The sequence below is a fragment of the Trichechus manatus genome, unplaced genomic scaffold (assembly GCF_000243295.1).
Source record: "Trichechus manatus latirostris isolate Lorelei unplaced genomic scaffold, TriManLat1.0 scaffold00092, whole genome shotgun sequence".
Lineage (NCBI taxonomy): Eukaryota > Metazoa > Chordata > Mammalia > Sirenia > Trichechidae > Trichechus > Trichechus manatus.
In genome coordinates this window covers 7,133,781-7,152,596 of record NW_004444028.1, presented here as the reverse complement: position 1 = coordinate 7,152,596, position 18,816 = coordinate 7,133,781, and the positions used below count along the sequence as shown (strand labels likewise).

The 18,816-nt window shown below is 44.2% G+C and overlaps 1 protein-coding gene across 1 annotated transcript in view; it reads left to right on the top strand.

The window, feature by feature from the left end:
• YEATS2 (YEATS domain containing 2) overlaps positions 1-18,816 on the top strand; it is a 79,125-nt gene that overhangs the window by 50,565 nt on the left and 9,744 nt on the right. Inside the window, exons 18-23 of the mRNA XM_023736852.1 lie at positions 490-666; positions 3,827-4,010; positions 8,723-8,851; positions 9,346-9,444; positions 15,888-15,990; positions 16,889-16,962. Coding sequence (XP_023592620.1) covers positions 490-666; positions 3,827-4,010; positions 8,723-8,851; positions 9,346-9,444; positions 15,888-15,990; positions 16,889-16,962 — 766 coding nt within the window. The remainder of the gene's footprint in view (positions 1-489; positions 667-3,826; positions 4,011-8,722; positions 8,852-9,345; positions 9,445-15,887; positions 15,991-16,888; positions 16,963-18,816) is intronic.

Here is an 18,816-nt window from a genome sequence, read left to right as displayed (position 1 = left end):
GTCATACAGCCTGCATAGCCAGAAATGCTTACTGTCTGGCTGTTCGCAGACGAAGTTTGCTGAGCGCTGATTTAGACCACTGAAACCAATTGGTTGGGTGGTTCTCCGGCGCTGCAATGCTAAACCTGTACCTAGCCTAGAGCACCATGATTCAGCCGGTTTAAGTCTGGCCCTGCCGGGGTTAGGTTTTCATGTTTGAAGTCATATGTACATTTAAGAGCACTTTGGACTTCAGTGGCCTGGTAATTTTAAGACACTGCAGATGCGTTCATTTACCTGTTGTGCTTTAGGGGTAAAGGAATATTTGTGGGTGAAAAGTCTTATAGTTTAGAGCTTGTTGGAAAGGTGCATAAATGCTCCCGTAGTTCTGATTAGCGAGGCTTTCTTGGACAGCCCAGATGCTGGGCGCCTGTCTCAGCTGTAGGTAAGGAGTCAGTTGGCCTGCTAGCCAGAGCAGCGTTGTCAGCTCAGTTCGTCTTGTTTCTGCAGGCAGCCAGTGGGGGACAAGCGTCCATAATGAAAGTGTCCGATAGCTCGTTGAAGTCCGTGCCAGCCACCTCACAGCTCTCAAAGCCTGGGACCACAATGCTGAGAGTAGCAGGGGGGCTTATCACAACGGCCACCTCCACAGCCGTGGCCCTCTCGGCAAATGGCCCCGCACAACAGGTAAGAGTTAGCCTGACAGTAGAAAATCATAATGAAACGGAAAAAAAGCATAAACATAAATAAGATATCCCAGAGGCACGCCAATGGGTCGGTCCTATTGCTCATGCTTTGAGCTATAATTAACATACCGTAAAATACATTGTTGTAAAATGTACAGGTCAGTGGTGTTTACTCCATGCACAGGATCGTGCAACGGTCATCATGATTGAGTTCCAAAACGTTTTCATCACCCCAGAAAAACCCTGTACTCATGGTAGTCGCCCCCTATCCCCTCCTCCCCAGCTCTAAAAACCAAAGCCGTTGCCATTGAGTTGATTCCGACTCACAGTGACCCTGTAGGACAGAGTAGAACTGCCCCAGAGGGTTTCCAAGGAGCGCCTGGTGGATTCGAACTGCCGACCTTTTCGTTAGCAGCTGAATGCTCAGCCACTGCGCCACCAGGGCTCCAAGTAACCACTGATCTTCCTTTGTGTGAGGATTTGCCTGTTCTGCACATTTCATGTAAATGAAGTCGTATGACGTGATCTTTTGTGCTTGTTTCTTTGACTTAGCGTAGTGTTTTCGAGATTCTTCCAGGCTGTAGCCCGTGTCAGTACTTCATTTCTTCTTACAGCTGAGTAATATTTCATTGTATGGATGTAGCACATTATGTTTCTCCGTTCGTCAGTTGATGAACATTTGAATTGTTTCCACTTGTTCTCTATTGTGAATAATGCTGCTGTGAACATTCGTGAACAGATTTTTGTGTGGTCATGTGTTTTCAGTTCTCTTGGGTGTATACCTAGGAATATGGTAATTTTTTGAGGAACTGCCAAGCTGTTTTCCAGAGCAGCTCTACCATTTTACATTCCCACATGCAGTGCACAGCAATGCACAGGGTGCCAGTTGCTCCACATCCTTGCCAACACTTGTTCTTGTCTGGTTTTTTTATTGTAATCATCATAGTGGGTATGAAGTGGCAGCTCATGGTTTTAATCAGCCATCTCGTGGTTTTAGTCCTTGTTTTTTGTTTTAATGTTGTCATGTTTTACATATAGACATCTCCGTTTCCCGATTTTCAGCATTTAGCTTTGATTTATTTTTGTGACTTCCCTATCTGGGTTGATATCTGGTTGCTCTGTCCTGTGTTCTAGTCTTGGTTGTTATCTGATATTATTGATTTTTCTAACCAGAGGACTCCCTTTAGTATGTCTTATAATTTTGGTTTGGTTTTTGCAAATTCCCTAAACTTCTGTTTATCTGGAAATGCCCTAATTTCGCCATTCTACTTGAGAGACAGTTTTGCTGAATGTATAATTCTTGGCTGGCAGTTATTTTCCTTCAAGGCTCTATATATGTCATCCCATTGCCTTCTTGCCGGCATGGTTTCTGCTGAGTAGTCCGAGCTTAGTCTTATTGACTCTCCCCTGTTCGATGACTTTTCGTTTATCCCTAGCCCCTCTTAAAATTCTCTCTTTATCTTTGGTTTTGGCAAGTTTGATTATAATATGTCTTGGTGACTTTCTTTTAGGAGCCATCTTGTGGTTTTAATCAGCCATTTTTCTCATGGCTGATAATGTTGAACATTTTTTCGTGTGCTTATTGGCCATTTGTATATGTTTGAAGAGATTCCTGTTAAGATCTTTTGCCCATTTTTTAATTGGGTCATTTGTCTTTTTATTTGAGATGTAGGAATTCCTTAATATAATCTAAATATAAGTCCCTTATCAGATACATGATTTGCAAAAATTTTTATTTTTTGCGTTTTTTCATTTCACTTTCTTAATGGTGTCCTTTGAACCCCAAAAGTTTTTAATTTTGATGAAGTCCAATCGATATATCTTTTATTACTTTTAGTATCACATTTAAGAAACCACTGCCACAAAAATTTAAGCCTGTACAACATGTGTACTGTTTAATGAGAAACTATTTTGTTCTACAAACCTTCATCTAAAGTGAGAATAGCAGCACAATTGGAGGAGCGTAGTTGATGTCACTGAACTGTGCATGTAGAAATTTTTGAAATGGTGTATCTTTGGCTATGTATATTTTCACCAAAAAAAAAAGGTTGAGAAGGTAGAGTGTTGACATGTCGTGGGGTTGTTAACCAATGTCATAAAACAATATGTGTACTGACTGTTTAATGAGAAACTATTCGTTCTGTAAACCTTCACCTGAAGTACAATTAAAAAAAAAACTAAGCCTGTATTTTCTACTAAGAGCTTCATAGTTTTAGCTCTTACACTTAGGTCTTTGATCCATTTTGAGTTAGTTTACGGTGTGAGGTAGGGGTTCAACTTCATGCCTTTGCATGTAGATATCCAGTTGGCCCACCACCATTTGTTTGAAAACACTACTTCTGCCATTGAATTGTTTTGACACCTCAAAGACTTTTATGATCTGACCTTTGCTTACTTCTCAAATTCATCTCCTACAACTCCATCTCATTGTATGCCTGTTCTCTAGTCATTATACTCTGCAGTTCCTTGAACATGCTGTGTTCTTTTTCTGCCTTTCTGACTTTCTCCCTTCTATCCCCAGTGGAGAACACCCTTTCATCTCCCACTTCCTTTGTCTTAAATCTGGAAGACTCTTCTAACGTGTCATATCTTCTACCTGAAGCTTTTCAAGTTTCCTTCCCCTCCCCAGCCCTAGGCAAAAGGAGTAACTTTTCCTCTCAGTTGCAATGATGCCTTGTACTTATGCCTGCTAAAGCATTAATCACACTGCTTGGTGACCAAGACCTTACCAAGGGCTTTTATCTCTGAGCCCTAGCATTTTAACACTATGCCTGCCATACAGTGGATGTTTGTTGAATGAATTTGACAAACTTTAAAACACTGTAGTAAGTTTTTGATAACACTCATTTTATCGTATTTTTACATGCATGCTGACGTTATGTTCTTTTTCGGTGTGGAAATATCCTTTTATAAAGTGATGGTGTTAATAGGTGGTGGATTTTTTTTGATGTGGTCACCCTACATTGCTCCTTTTTTATATTTTAATTGTCCTGGTCCATCAAATCTAGAAGTGTGGAAACCACTGAGTTAGAGAACACGTATTTTTAAAACGGCATGACATTTAATTGGTATTGAGCGTGTGCTCTGTGATAGTCACCGTCGTAAGCAGTTCACATAGCTTTCTTCTAACGTCTGCTATTTCTGGCCCTGTGGATGAGTAGTCTGAAGGGACAACCCTCGGCTCCTCATCTGCTGTAGGTTCTGTAATGAAAACTTGCGGGCAGCAGCCAGTGTGCGTGAGCCAGGCAGCCGCGGGATCCTGCAAGGCTGCTGCCCCTGGTGTCGTCAGCGCCTCATCCCTGGTGTCCACGCCGACCCCCGTCTCCGGAAAAGCCACGGTGTCAGGTAAGCTGCATCATCACGGTGTCTCTTTCTGTTTCTCTCTTTGGGCTAGAATGTTTTGGAAGGTCGTAAAGTCTGAGAAGGTTCTGTAGATTGAATAATATTTTTAAATGATAGAATAGTTCTACTCTGCACACATGGGGTCACCATGGGTCAGAACCGACTTCTCGGCAACTACCGACAGCAGGTAGAGATGTGGATAAGATGATATGATGAAACCCTAGCCGCCTGGAACCCTACTGAATAGTTTAGCTTTTTTCATAATGTAGTTTTGTGGAGAGCTGAGGGTTTGCTTTCCTTAAAGTACTAATTTCTTTCTTTTTAATGATCATTTTGAATAAAAGTCATTATAAAACTTATCATACATCTCTCTGCTTTTCTTAAACAGAGTATCTAAAATGTAAATCAGCTTTGATGATTCTAAGTCATAAAGTTAAACATTAGTTATCAGGCTGGGTAATGTTGGAGCGATATGATTAAAGTCTGTTGTGTGCTGTCTTTGCGCCCACACTAAATGGCCCCGGAAAGGTACGCCTTTCACTTCTTTGATAACATAGAGCACAAAGTCTGGAACCAGGTTGCCTTGGTTGAAGTACCTTGCTTCAGTTTTCTCAGCTTTAAAATGAGGCTGATACTAATTCCTTCCTGAGAGGATTAACTGGTAAGGTAGTGGTTATGAGCTCAGCTGCTAACCAAAAGGTCGGCAGTTGGAATCCACCAGCTGCTCCTTGGTAACCCTGTGGGGTAGTTCTACTCTGTCTTGTAGGGTCGATGTGATGAGTTGGAATCAACTCAACAGCAGTGAGTTTGGTTTTTGATTTTGAAGATTAGTTAATACGTAAAAGCTTAGCATTGTGTCTGGCATTTATTTTTGATTTTGAAGAAGATTAAGTTAATACGTAAATGCTTAGCATCGTGTCTGGCATCTACCAGGCACGTAAATACTTGCTGCTCTTACTATCAGTGCCATTGTTGTTAGTCCATAATCCCTTATCTGCAGTTCTGAAATTCGAAAAGCAAGTTTTAGGGCAAAACCTGACCTTCGTTGACCTGTTATTTATACTTAAATGACTATTTGTGTGTCTTGCCACAAAAATAATCATGTTTGACAACACCGTGCTGTCCCGGATGCAGAGAACTGATATGTAATATAGAGGGTTGCTCTTCAAACTTGAAGAATCCGTTTTGTTTTTGTTTTTCTGTAACCCTGTGTGGGGAGCCCTCGTGGCTCAGTGGTTAAGAGCTTGGCTGCTAACCAAAAGGTCGGCAGTTCGAATCCACCAGCCACTCCTTGGAAACCCTATGGGGCAGTTCTGCTGTGTCCTGAAGGGCCACTCTGAGTTGGAATCCACTCGACAGCAGCGGGTTTATAATCCAATGCGGACACATATTTTTATAAAATACAATTAAAATATCACAGCAGTGTCACACCATTATAAAAGTTTCTAAACCCTCTCCATTTTTATACTCTCCTGTTGTATATTTAATAACAGTGTACCAGCCAGCGCTGGTCTATGTGTGCCCGCGCGCACATGCGCACGTATATACACACACATTCACACTTCATTACCTTTAGATAAGAGGTTTTGGGTGGTGGTGGTATGTTATCGCGACTATTCCGTACGTGGCTCCAAACCAGGCCCCTATATCCTGTCTGCTTTTTGGCCAGTTAAAGAGACCAAAAGATTAAGGCAGGTGTATTTTTCCTGTAATTTTCACCTCCCAGTAAAAATGGACCAAGTTCTAGTAAAGGGAATGTTTGTTCTCTACCAACCAAATGTTTTATTTGAGGCCCTCCCTGTGTTAGGTACTAGAGTACAAATTGTAGAAATGGAAAGAATTATCATTATTATAAGAAGTGAGTATGTTTTCCTCTCCTTTTCTGATCAAGTTTTAGCGTGCAGCCAGCGATCTCCCTGCTGTCGGTTCTCACTTCCTAAGAGGTTGCTGATGCGGCTTTCTGCATAACACTTTCATAAAAGGCTTGAGCTCTTTCCTCCTGACCCTCAGTTTTTAATTAAATTGTGTGCATCATGAACTGTTTTGAACGAAGCGGCCGTTGTGATTGGAGCAGAGTAAGCAAGGGAAAGGGCCCGAGGCGATGAGGTCATGGTGATGGGGACAAAATCATATAGGGCCTTTGTAGGTGATGGTAAGAACTTGGACTTTCACTCCAAGGGAAGCAAACCATTGGAGGACTTTAAGCTAAGCAGTAACGGGATCAGCCTGCGTTTTACGAGGATCCCCCTGGATGCAGCATTGAGAGTGAGCTGGCGGGCACAAGTAGAAGCAGGGAATGGGCAAACAGTAGACACTGGGAAGGAAAGTTCACTGATGGATCAGGAAGGACCATCAGCTACTAAAAGGAGTTCCATAAGAAAACAGAGAAAATAGTGGGGAGGAACTCTCTGAGAAATAAAATCAGAATTTGTCCCAGGATTGAAGGGCGTCATGAACTTGCGGGTTCAGAAGGCACAGTGTCCAGCACAGTAAATGAAAGAAGACCCTCGCTAAGGCACCGCTGTTCCTGAGATCGGAACACCAGGGATAAGGAGAAGATCCTGAAAGCTGTCAGAGAGAAGAGTAGGAAAGCCCAGTTCTCACTGGCCTCTCAGCGGCAATGCGCTCAGCACTCTAGAGGGAAATCACACTCAGTCCGGAATTCTTCAGTCAGTCCGGTCACCTGAGTGTGAGGGTAGAAACACTTCCAGACAGGCAAGGTTTCAACTGTATTTTCTGTGTACCCTGTCTGAAGACGGTACTACAATATGTATTTTACCAGGATGAAAAGGTGTAAACCAGGAAGGAGGAAGAGAGCAGTGATCCCACACGGAAGAGAGGGGAGGGAATCCCCAGGGTAGCAGTGATGAGTTTCCAAGGCGAGAGCTGGGCCACAGGCCTCGAAAGCCGCAGTCCACGTTGGAGCCGAGCAGGGAGCGTCAGAAGGAATGTCTCCTGTAAAATACGGAACTGTAAATCACAGAAGAGGTTTGACTGGAGAATTGTAATAAGGGGCAGTTCACCAAGTTCTTAAAGACTTAGATGTTGAAAGAAAACTAAGCCAATGAAGAGGAGGAAATTCTTAAGTAACTCCAGGAAATACAGTGTAATCACGGATCATGGTTTACTTTCTTGGACCAACAGAGAACAGTATTGGAGTGAAGGAAAGAAAGCGTGTAAGTGCCTTACAATGCTTATCTCCCCAACTGAAAGTTAAAAGGTAACACGAAAAATTAATGAATCAAGGCATGCACCATGCATAATTTTTTAAAAGTGTGGCGGTGAATATTGAAAGAACCAAAAGGATTAAATTAAAAGTGCATGCTATCGAGGAACTAGTTGAGGGTGATCCCATTGCCACTGAGTCAGTTCCGACTCATAGGACCCTATAGGGGAGTCTGACTGCCGCGTGGGGTTTTCTAGGCTGCGGTCTTTACAGGAGCAGACTGCCACGTTTCTCCCTTGGAGCAGCTGGTGGGTTCAGACCGCCGACCTTTTTGTTAGCAGCCAAGCGCTTTAACCGCCGTGCCACCAGGCTCCCAGATGAGGATAGGGGGATGAGATGAGGATGACTATTTTCAGTTTTAAGCCTTTTAGTACTTTTTTTTTTTAATTTCCCAACTGATTGGCTTATAATATTTTGATAAAAATATGAATTTACAAAACAGGAGAACACCAGGTCATTGGTGTTCAGGGTCCTGTCTCAGTAAGTACTTACTTCTTGACTGACTGACTGACTGCTCATCTGTTCCAGAAAAAGGTTTTCTTATTTATTTAAGGCTTTGTTCTAGAAAGTGTCGAAGATGACTCCTTTCCTTAACCTCAGACCAGCTGTTTCCCAGTGCCTTCAAGTGTCTGTAGCCTCTGGTGCGGTTTGTAAGCACTTGCTATGATCCAGCACCTGTCAGCTCTCAGGTAGCCTGTGCTCGCTCAGTAAAGGCCCTTTCTAATTCTTTGTTAGCTCTCTGGATGCGTACAGATTTTGGTCTGATGTTTTTTAGAATAGTTTTTTAAGGGAAAGAACCTTTAAAAGAAAGTGGGAGAAAATGACCATTCCTAAAATGATAAATGGAGAAATTCTGATGTTTGAAACATCAGGACTGCACAGACATGGGAAGTTCCAAGTTACGGGGCACAGACAGATGGGAGTACTAGATATGTCGGGATGGCGTGAGGAGAGGCAGATAAATTGGAACCAGATTGAAATGGACCCTGACTGCTTTGACACTGGTTTTGGAAATACTGTTTAGGTACTCAGGAGCCAGAGAAGGTTTTAAGTAGGAAGAGTGGCAGTTTTCTAAATCAAAATACAAAATTTTATATCCAGTTCGTACCTATCACAGCTATGTACACAGCAGATAAATTGTTGTAGAAAACAAACACGGGAAAGAAAGATCTCAAAATGTTAATACTGGTTGTCTCTACAGTTGGCCTTTGGGTGACTTTCTCTCCTTACGGCTCTACTTTTCCAAAAATTTCTGTGTTGCTTTATGGTTGTGGATGAGGACACCTTAAAAACAAATCATCATTGTTACATCGGTGTTTCATTGTGAAATGGGTAGCACCATTCTCCTTATGCTTCCAGGTGTTTATTTATCAAAAGGGTTAATGTCTAAGAACCCCCTCCTGTGAGAAAATACGAATGGCAGAGAGGGCGGGGGACTTTCAGGAAGCATCTGACCTTCAGCTTGACCTTACCTTGCAACTTATTTTAGGGTTGTTGAAGATTCACTCCGGTCAGTCCAGCGCCCAGCAGGCTGTCCTGACGATTCCCAGCCAGCTCAAACCGCTCAGTGTAAACACATCTGGAGGTGTGCAGACTATACTGATGCCTGTGAATAAAGGTAAGTCCTTTGCTGGTGGGTCTGTGCGACCGTGCCGGTCCAGGCCTGTGTTGGGGAAGAAGCCCACGTTCTGTTGGTTCAGGTGCTGCTCCTCCCTTCTACAGCCTGCCCCTTAGCCATCACGGGGCTCTCTGGCACCTTGAACTCTGGAGCACCAACCTGGGACTGAAGGAAAACCCAGATGACCCATTGGCTTCTAAGTAGTTGAGCCATGGGGGAGGGGAGTCATTTTAAGCACTTCTGAGCGTTTAGATTAATTGGGTTTTTATTTTCTTCATTTCCTGACGAGCCACCATTTCCACTGTTGAGGACGTGGCTCAGTTACCCTGTACTGATAGTGAACAGAAAGCCCAGCTTGTCATATCGCGGCTGTCCTTCATCCTGAAATGGTTTCTGTGCTCTTAGTCTAATGCGTGGGCCATCAGCCGGGCATTAGAGCATTCTCTTCACGGTTGTTTTTACATGTGTTGTTTGCCCTCCTTCCTGCTCTTCAGTGGTCCAGTCATTTTCTGCCACCAAGTCACCTGCCATCCTGCCCGTAGCTGCCCCAACTCCAGTTGTCCCCAGCTCAGCTCCGGCCACTGTCGCAAAAGGTACGTAGGGCTTCACAGTATTTTTGCCCAGAAGTTTTATGCAAGGCATTGTATAGTCTGAGTCCCTTGAATTTTCAGCGTTTGTGAATCGATCACTTGGTATATACATACTGAGCGCTCATATAGCAGACTTGCCATGGAGGGAAAGAAAGAGACCTGTAAGGCATCATTTCTGCCCTCCAAGAACTCATAATCAGGTTTAAGAGAGTTACAGGAGGCAGCAAGGAGTGACTGCTAAATGCAAGGTATGCGGTCTGGAAAATAATTGCTAAATGTCTCAGTCCAGAATGTCTGGTACAGGTTGGCTGGGGCAGAGGGAGAGATGGGAGCTTTGCATGGAGCAGGGGTGGTCACTGGACTTTAAAGAGTGGGGCATTTGTGGCAGTGGAGAGTCGGGGCACGCAGATCACGGGAACAGTAGGGACAGAGGCTCAGAGTGCACGTTGGGGGACTAGACCAGGTAGAGGGCTCGTCTGGGGATGAGGCTCAGATGGGGGCAGTGAGGAGGTTCCTGACCTCGAGAGTGGTTCTTACAGTGCAGTGGACACACAGGACGTCCACAGCGTCCCCTACAGCAGTGACCCCGTGTGTTCAGTGCCTGCTAGGTCCCCGGCACCTTGCCAGCTGCTTTACATATGTCACTATTTCTTGTTACAGCCCTTCAGGACAGCTCTTGTGCTCCCTGTGCAGGTGAGGGAACTAGAGCCCAGTGCCTGTTTCTGTAAATACAGTCTTCCTGGCCCACAGCCACACCTGCTCACTTACACATCATCTGTGGGTCTGTTTCCCTGCTACCACCGCAGAGCTGAGTAGCTCAGACACAGCTCACACTACCCACAAAGCCTGAAGTATTTACTGTTCGGCTCTTTGTTCAAAACGTCTGCCCACCCTTGTTATAAAGAGCTGTGAGAGCATTGCTGTCAGTCCGGACCGGTGCTTCTCAGTAGGACGTACATATGATAGGCCTGCATCACACAGATTCTTAGCCAGTTAATTTTGGACTGGGAGCAGAGCGTCTCTCGTTTTGTTTTAATTGAGGTAAAATTTTGTACAGCAAAATGCAAAGATTAAGTATGCCATGTGTTGAGTATACAAATGTATAAATGCATGTAACCAGCGCCCCATTCGCGATACAGAAATTTCCATCACCTCGTGCCCCTTCTCGTTAACGCCCACCCACTGTAGGCATCCACTGTTCTGGTTCCGTTACCATAAATTAGTCGTGTCCGTCTTTGAACCTGATGTAGATGGAAGCACGCGTACTCCTTTGCGTCTGGCTTTCCAGGCCACGGAATGTTTCTGTGCATTGTTTCCTGTGTCGGCGTTCGTTCATCTTTATTGCCGAGTGGTTTTCCACATCGTGACTGTCTCAGGATTTGTTTATTCATTCTCCTGTTGGGGGGCATGGGGGTTGTTCCCAGTTCGGGTTATTATGTGCAAGTCTTTGAGGACATACGCTGTCGTTCCTCTAGTTGAATAGCTTGAGTTGTAGAGCAGGTATGTGTATACCCGTTGCCACCGAGTGGGTTCCAACTTATAGCGACCCTATAGGACATAGTAGAACTGCCGTATAGAGTTTCCAAGGCTGTAATGTTTATGGGAGCAAACTGCCACATCTTTTCTCCCGCGGAGTGGCTAGTAGGTTCGAACCACCAGCCTTTCAGTTAATAGCCAAGCACTTAACCACTGCACCACCAGGGCCCAGGTACACGTGTAACTATAAGAAACTGCTAAATAGTTTTTCAAAATTGTTCTGCCATTTTACACTTCGACCCGTGACACATGAGTTCCAGTTGCTTACGTTCTCACCAGACATTTGATGTTGAAGAAATAGAGACGATTGTAAGGTTCTGAGGCTGGGTCCTCAACACTGACTGTACGGGGTAAGATGATGAACCTGAGACGGTACGTGATAAAGACTTGAGGGTTTCAGGAAACAGTAAGCTCAGTAGGAATAAAGGTGCTGTATGACTATGAAAAAGCTGGTGAATTTGTAGGTTGTCTGGATGCTCCAGAATCTAAAACAAGGGACTAAGCAACCCCTCAGAGGTCAGGCCACACCTCAAATATTATGTTCTTCTCTGAGCACAGTCCTTGAAAGGGGTCAAGACCTGAGAAGTACCTTCAGCTATGTGAAGGGCCCTCTTGTAGAAGCAAGACTGGACAAGTTCTGTGTGATCCTAAGAACCACAATCACATGTAGATGGGACCAGAAGACATTTTCAGCTCAGGGCGCAAACATTTTCTGACAGAACTGTTAGAAGAGGGAGTCAGCTTGGGGAGTAGTGAGCCCCCTTTCTGGGATTGTCTGAGCACAGGCTACTTGACAGTTCTCAGAACTACGTAGGGGATTCACAATGGAGTGTGTGGTTATACTCAAAGTTTTATAAGAACTGTCTCCACTGTGAATATGCTATGATTATATAATTCTGTAACTGCTTGAATGCCAGATTAAAGCGAGTATACTTGAACCTATAGAACTCGAGTAGCTGAAGTTTTTCTGAGGACTTCCTTCTGTTTCTTGAAGTCTTAGAATCACTAAGGGTCGGAGGAATATGCATTGCTAACAGCGACATTCCCTGAGCTGAACTGAGAAGAGTAATTACTGCTAGCTGTGTTTCGCTTGATTTAAAGAAGAGTGATACGTATGGCAGTGGCATCTGAAGATTTTACCAGTAAAGGAGGTAGATTGCATCAACTGCTGTAGATTGCATCAACTCAGCACACCCCCTGCAACAATTAGAAAAATTACAAAAATCCTATTTTTGAAGATATCAGAAAGCTGTGGAAGTGATAAGGACTATATGAAGTATAATTCCAGAGAGGGGAGCAGCCTCCCAAGGTGAGCTGACTCAGCACTGGGCCTGGCCCACATGGGTGAAGGAGAAACCAGCAAGGATTGAGGTGTCATTCAAGGCCAGTGTGAAAGGTAGGAAACTCGAAGAGCCTGAACCATGCGGCAGGTTTTCTCAGTAGGACACTGGATGAGTTCAAGGGCTGGAAAGCTAGGGCCAGGGCGTTCAGGAGGCAGAGTGAAATCTTCCCTAACATTACAGCACTTGGGAAACAAAGCTCACTATTGGGAGAGGCTGGCCAATCTCCTTCTCAAGCCATTTGCCAGATTTTGAAGTACAGACAGTCCCTGAGTTACAAACAAGATCCGTTCCTAAATGTGTCTTTAAGTCGAATTTGTAGGTGAGAGGGAACAGGTTTATCTGGTTCTTATTTAGCCTTACTTTAGTGTAAGAAAAGGCTTCCAGCCTTTTCAGTGATTTAAAAGCTACACCGCAGATTGTGATGAAGAATTTGTTGCATTCAGTTGTTTCGAAGTGAGGGCAGATTTATATAACATTAAAGGGGAAGTCAGACATTGGTAACCTGGGGACTGTCTATAGTGGGAGGCTAAAGAGGTAAACTCACAAACTCCTGAAGGACAGAAGTAAATCTCTCATGGATTTTCAGGACTGAGGACATAGGGAACCACCAGCCTCTCAAACAAAAGCCTGGAAGGACCATACCTGAGGAAGAGGAATGAGCCGTAGGTAGACTGCGTCTACTGTATTTTTACGTAGATAACGCATGCCTTCTACGTTTGCTTGCCAACTGCTCCCTCCCCTCATGAAGTATTTTCGTAAGTGTGTTATGCAATTTTTTTTTTTTTACAGCAACATGTAGAAAAAACTAGCATAGTGGCGCTTATGAAAGTACCTCGCAGGGGGAGGGAGCGGTTGGCAAACAAACGTAGAAGGCGTGCATTATTTGCATAAAAAATACGATAACTAAGACTTCAGCCTAGCCCTGACCCAGCTCAATTCCTGGTTGGATTTAGGTGATCACCCTATCTGCTTAACAGAGGAAAGTGTGGACTCTCTTTTGTGGAAGATGTCACGTGGAGTATCTGCAGTTGTTTTATACATAACATCTAGCATACAATAAAAAAACTACTAGACATACAAGGAGACATGAAAATGTGACTGATTCTTAAGAGAAAAAACAGCCAATAAGAAGTAAATGCAGATAGTCTCCTTGTATAGCCAACAGAACCCTGATACCAAAACCTCAAGAAAACATTATAAGAAAGAAAACTTATAAGCCAGTATATTTCAAAAATATAGACACTGGGAAATCAAATTCAGTGATTAAAAAGAGAATACATTATAGCCAAGTGGGGTTTAGTCCAGGAATGCAAGGTTGGTTTAACACTTGAAAAATCAATTAATATACTACAATAGCAAAATAAAGGAGAAATGCCATACAATCATCTCGGTAGATGCAGAAAAAGCATTTGATAAAAGTTAACACCCATTCATGATAAAAAAAAATTCCCAGCAAATTAGGTCCTAGAAGTGAACTTCCTTAATAAAATATTAGAATTATATTAAGTGAATTTAGCAAGGTCACACAATATAAATCAGCATCCAACAAAAATCATTTGAGTTTTTGTATACTAGCCACAACATCACAGTATCAGTTGATAAGCCTAGATAGCAGTGGATTAACTGGATGTATCTATATGGGTAAACAGTGAACTGTGACCCCTACCTCATACCTTAAACAAAAATTAATTTAAGCTAGATCAGAGACCTAAATGTGAAAAATAAAACAGTAAAGTTTATACAACATGAGAATGTCTTCATGACCTTGGAAAAACATTTTTTCAGACAGGACACATGGAAACTAACCAGAAAAGATAAGATTGATATATTGGACTTTATTAGCTTTGCGAGCCTCACTTCATCAGAGGGCATTAAAAGTGCAAAAATCAAGCCACAGACTAGAAGATATTTGCAGTACAAATATCTGACAAAGGACTGGTGTCCAGAATATACCTAGATCTAAAAATTGATATGAAAAAGATGGACAACTAATGTTTTTTTTAATGGGCAAAAGGTGTCGACAGGCACTTCACAGAAGAGGCAATCCAGATAGCTCGTGAGCTCATCTGAAAAGTTTTCCAGCCTCATGACTCATCAAGGAGACACAGGTTAGATAAGTAGTGAGATACTATTATATCTACCAGCAACACCAAAATTAAAAGAATCGACAGTAGCAAGGGTTGGCAAGGGTGTGAAGCAACTGGAATTTGCATCTACCGTTGGTGGGACTTCCAACTGATAGAATCACGTTGGAAACCAGTTTGTAGTTTCTGATTAAGTGGAACTTACGTCTGCCCGTGTTCCAGAAAACCTGCTTCCAGGAAATGAGTACATGTGTCCACCAAAAACATCTGTGCAGAAGTATTCATGGCCATGTTGTGTATAAATAGCTAAAAAGGTGCTGAGTCAAAAGAGTGTTACAGTATGGTTCCAGTTACATGAAATGCAGACCGGGGAGAAGGCAGAATGGTGGATGTCTTCCGCAGGGAGGGCCTGGGAGGAAGCTTAGGGGAGCCTGCTGGAGTGCTGGAACTCACGTGAGTGGTGAAGGTTACGCGGGTGTATAAAAGCCTGTTGCCATCGAGTTGATAACGACTCAGCGGCCCTAGAGGACAAAGTAGAACTGCCCCGTAGGGTTTCCAAGGAGCGGCTGTCGGATTCCAGCTGCCAACCTTTTGGTTAGCAGCCGAGCTCTTAACCACTGCGACACCAGGGCTCTTACGTAAAATTTATTCAACTACAAATTGTGGATTTTACTACGTGCACATTATGCACCAATAAAAAAAGATGGGGGTGGGGTCGGGGGCAGGTGTGGTAGATCTCGTTTGGAGACCCTGTTTCCGTAAGGAGCCACTGAAGGATACTGAGGAAGGAATGGCCCTGTAGAGGTCCTTCAGGGAAGTTGTGGTGCTGACGTACGAGATGGGCTGTCTGGGAACAGAGTGGAGGCTGAGGTGCTGCTGCAGGAGCGGGGAGCCTGTGGTGGTGGCTTTCCGACGGAAGGACCAGAGAAGGAAAGGCAGGCCAGCGTTGCTGTCTTCCATCCGTAGATTCGGAAATATTAAAAGCCTGACTCGTGTGATTAGCTTGGAAGTTTCCAGACACAACAGATGTGATTTTTGCTTTCTGCCTTGTGTCCCAGAGCACTTAAGATAATGCTGAAAGTTGATAAACTTCACTGGGGAGATGATAATCCAAAAGATCATAAAATCAGAACTTAGAACAGGCTTTGCCCTTTAACGTGGCGTTGTTCAGTCACTGTCCCGTGTGTGCGCCAGAAGCACAGGCTCTCATGGAACAGTGTGGTTGGCTCTTCAAGAAATTTCTGAAAAGCCATTTTATTGCCCAAGTCTTGTCCTGAGCCCAGAGTTGCTCCCCCTGAGGCCCCGGCTGACAGCTCTTCCCTTGTCTGCTTGCTCTGGGGTGATAGGCACCGCCTGAGACTTCTGGGTCCCTGCAGCAGCTGGAGTGGCGGTTGCTCCGGGGTTTCAGTGGAGAGCTTTGTCTCTGCCTGCACGGGCCTTCACGTGGTGGATCCTGACAGCTCTTTGTTCTCTTCCCTTGTAGTGAAAACTGAACCGGAGCCACCTGGGCCGAGCTGCCTCTCACATCAGGGTCAGACAGCAGTGAAAACGGAAGAAGGCTCAGAGCTGGGCAGCTATGTCATTAAGTAATTATCTCAGCCCTTTCTAAAGGAGTTCTGTTTCGGGTGTTTTCATGATGCTTTTTAAACACCATACCTGTGACAGCTGGGTGTGTGTAGAGTTGTGTGTCCAGAGGTAAGCCCCTCGATGGGTGGAGACCTCTGGTCCGTGTACTATGATCAGCTGTCACCCCCTGATGGTGAATGAGTCTTCATTTACACGTTGATGGGACTTAGGGGCGGCACTTGATTTGTCGCCTTACCTCGGAGCCTCGGGAGATGACAGGTCTCTCCCGTGGAGGGTGCCACCGTGCACTTCCTGCGCTGAGTCCTTGGGTATAGAGTTTCTCGTGCTGTAATGACTCAGGTGCATGCACGTTTTGTGTCTGATTAGCCACACCTGCCTATGTTACACAGCTGCGTCTTCATGGGGCATGCACGCCCGTTGCTTCTTCTAAGAAACAGTTCTTGAGATTTTCTCATTTCTAAAGAGAGAACTCCCCTCTGACCACGGGCTTCTCGGACTGCCGAGAACAGTGGAAGCTTAGCCACTTTAACATGATGGATGGAGGCGTGAGCTGTAATGACCCTAAATTAGGCATTTATGGGATAGACTTTTTCTGCTCCAGTTTCAGTCACTCTGCAAAAAGTTTACGTTGCTATTGTAATTTAAAAATATAGATAGAATGCCTGTGATTGCAGAGTTTGGCATTCATTCCTAGAGTCTGTTTGTTAAATATTGGCGTTTTCTTTTTAAGCTCAGAACACCCATCATTTATAACGAAGACTGTCTATGAAAGGAAGGATGCGCCAGTATAATTGGTTAAAGTTATAATTTCCCGGAAAGGGGAATCACATCCATAAATACATATGTGGCTAGAAGCTGCTACCTGCATTTACCTTAAGTTTCTTTTTTTCTTCTCAGGATAGACCATTTAGAAACTATCCAGCAACTCTTAACAGCAGTAGTAAAGAAGATCCCATTAATCACTGCAAAAAGTAAGACAATTATACTGAATATACGGATGATTTTTTTTTTTTTAAACTGTGAACTACTTGGGATATTGATTCAACTTAAATCATTTGGTATTATGTTGTAAATTAATACAAGTGTAATAGTTATTATCTTCTGAGATTATAGCTAGAGATATAGATAGCTCATTTACAGGGGTTTTAGAATTCACAGGATCTTGGCCAACTAGTTAGTCTTTTATTGTTTTCACTGTTTGATCTGAAAAAGGAAGTTTTTACATTTATTGCTATATATAAGTCATACACCTATTGTGTATATAATTAAAACTGCACTGTTTTTAACGTTTATTAGTCAGGAAAGAGATGATCATTTCCCCACAGTGTGCCAGACTCCGTGCAGCTAGTTAATTTACCGTCTTCCTTCAGCACAGTCTCTTCTCCATAGTGCTGTCATCCCCGCTTCTCAGACGAGAAAAGTGAAGCCAAAGCAAGGTTAAGTAACTTGCCCAAGATCACCCAGCGGCGGGTGCTGAGGCAGTCGACAAGCCCGCTTCTGTGTTGCCCCGAAGCCTGTCATCTTGCCTCTAACACTCACTCACTTTGTAAAAATAGATGATTTTCGAGACCTCCAGAGGTGAAGTCTGCTGTGTAGTTTGCTTCCTTCCCAGCCCTGGCTGTCCTGACAGAATCAGCAGCCTTACGGGGGGGCAGACACCCTGTGGGTACTCAGACGTGAGCCCACGGGCGGGCGAGATCACCATGAACGTTAAGACGGAAGGGATGAAGCGGATCATCGCGTCACCCGTATTTGTGGGAAAATGAAAATGATAGGACAGGTACAGGCAACCTGTAATAGCAGAGAAGTCACCTTTCTCCCCTCAGCTGAAGTTCAAGGGGTCGCGTGTGTGTGAAGATACACACAGCAAAGCACCCCCACTCAGCAGTTTCTGCAGGAGGCGTTCAGCGACACTGGTTACCTCGCATTATGTCACCTTTCTCCCCGTCTCTGCCCCTTAAAGTTCTCACCGAGCTTTAGGTTGGTGTTGTCAGTTCTGTAAAAGGGCTCGGTGCTCAAGGCGAACGTTCTTTATTAACTGAGCTAAACTGTTGTCTAAAGACGACGTCACGAGATCGTTCTGGTTCACGGTTTGACTCGGTTCCGGGCGGTGGGTTCAGGGATTCCGGCAGTCTCCATGTCCCCAGAAGGTCTGGTTTTCATCAGAATTTGAAGTTCTGTTCTACGTTTTTCCGTTCAGTGATGGGAGCCGAGCACCATCCATTTCTTCTGGTCTCACGGCAGAGGAGACGGTAGTTCATGGAAGCAGTTAGACCTACAGTCCATCTCCTTCTCTGATTCCTGGGTCTCCTTCCTCTGTTGCTGCAGGCGAATAGAGACCAATTGTATCTTTGAGTGGCCGCTAGCAAGCTTGAAGACCCCAGGCACTACTCACTGAACTAGGAGGTAGAGCAGAAACTCTAAAAACAATATTAGGCCAGAATGGACAGATCCACGAAACCATGACCCTAAACCTTTGAATCAAGAAAACTAATCTCTAGGGATCATCCTGAGGTAGTTGTCAAGGCGCTGAGCCTCGTCGACAGCTGAGAGGCATCTTCTGCGGAGCACATTTGCATCACCTCAGCATCCACAGTTCTCAGACCACCTTATTCTGGCATTGCAGACTAAGATTTAAAAACCTTTTTTTTTTTTTTAATTTAGCTACAAATATAGAATCTTAGTGCTGGAAGGGACTTGCAAAACTATCTTCCCCGATTTTCTCATTTTACAGATAGGGAAACTGAAGCCCAGAGAGGTGATGTGGGCTGTCCAAGGCCTCTCGGTGTGCTCATGGAGGCCAGGACGAGGTGTCAGGTCCCCAG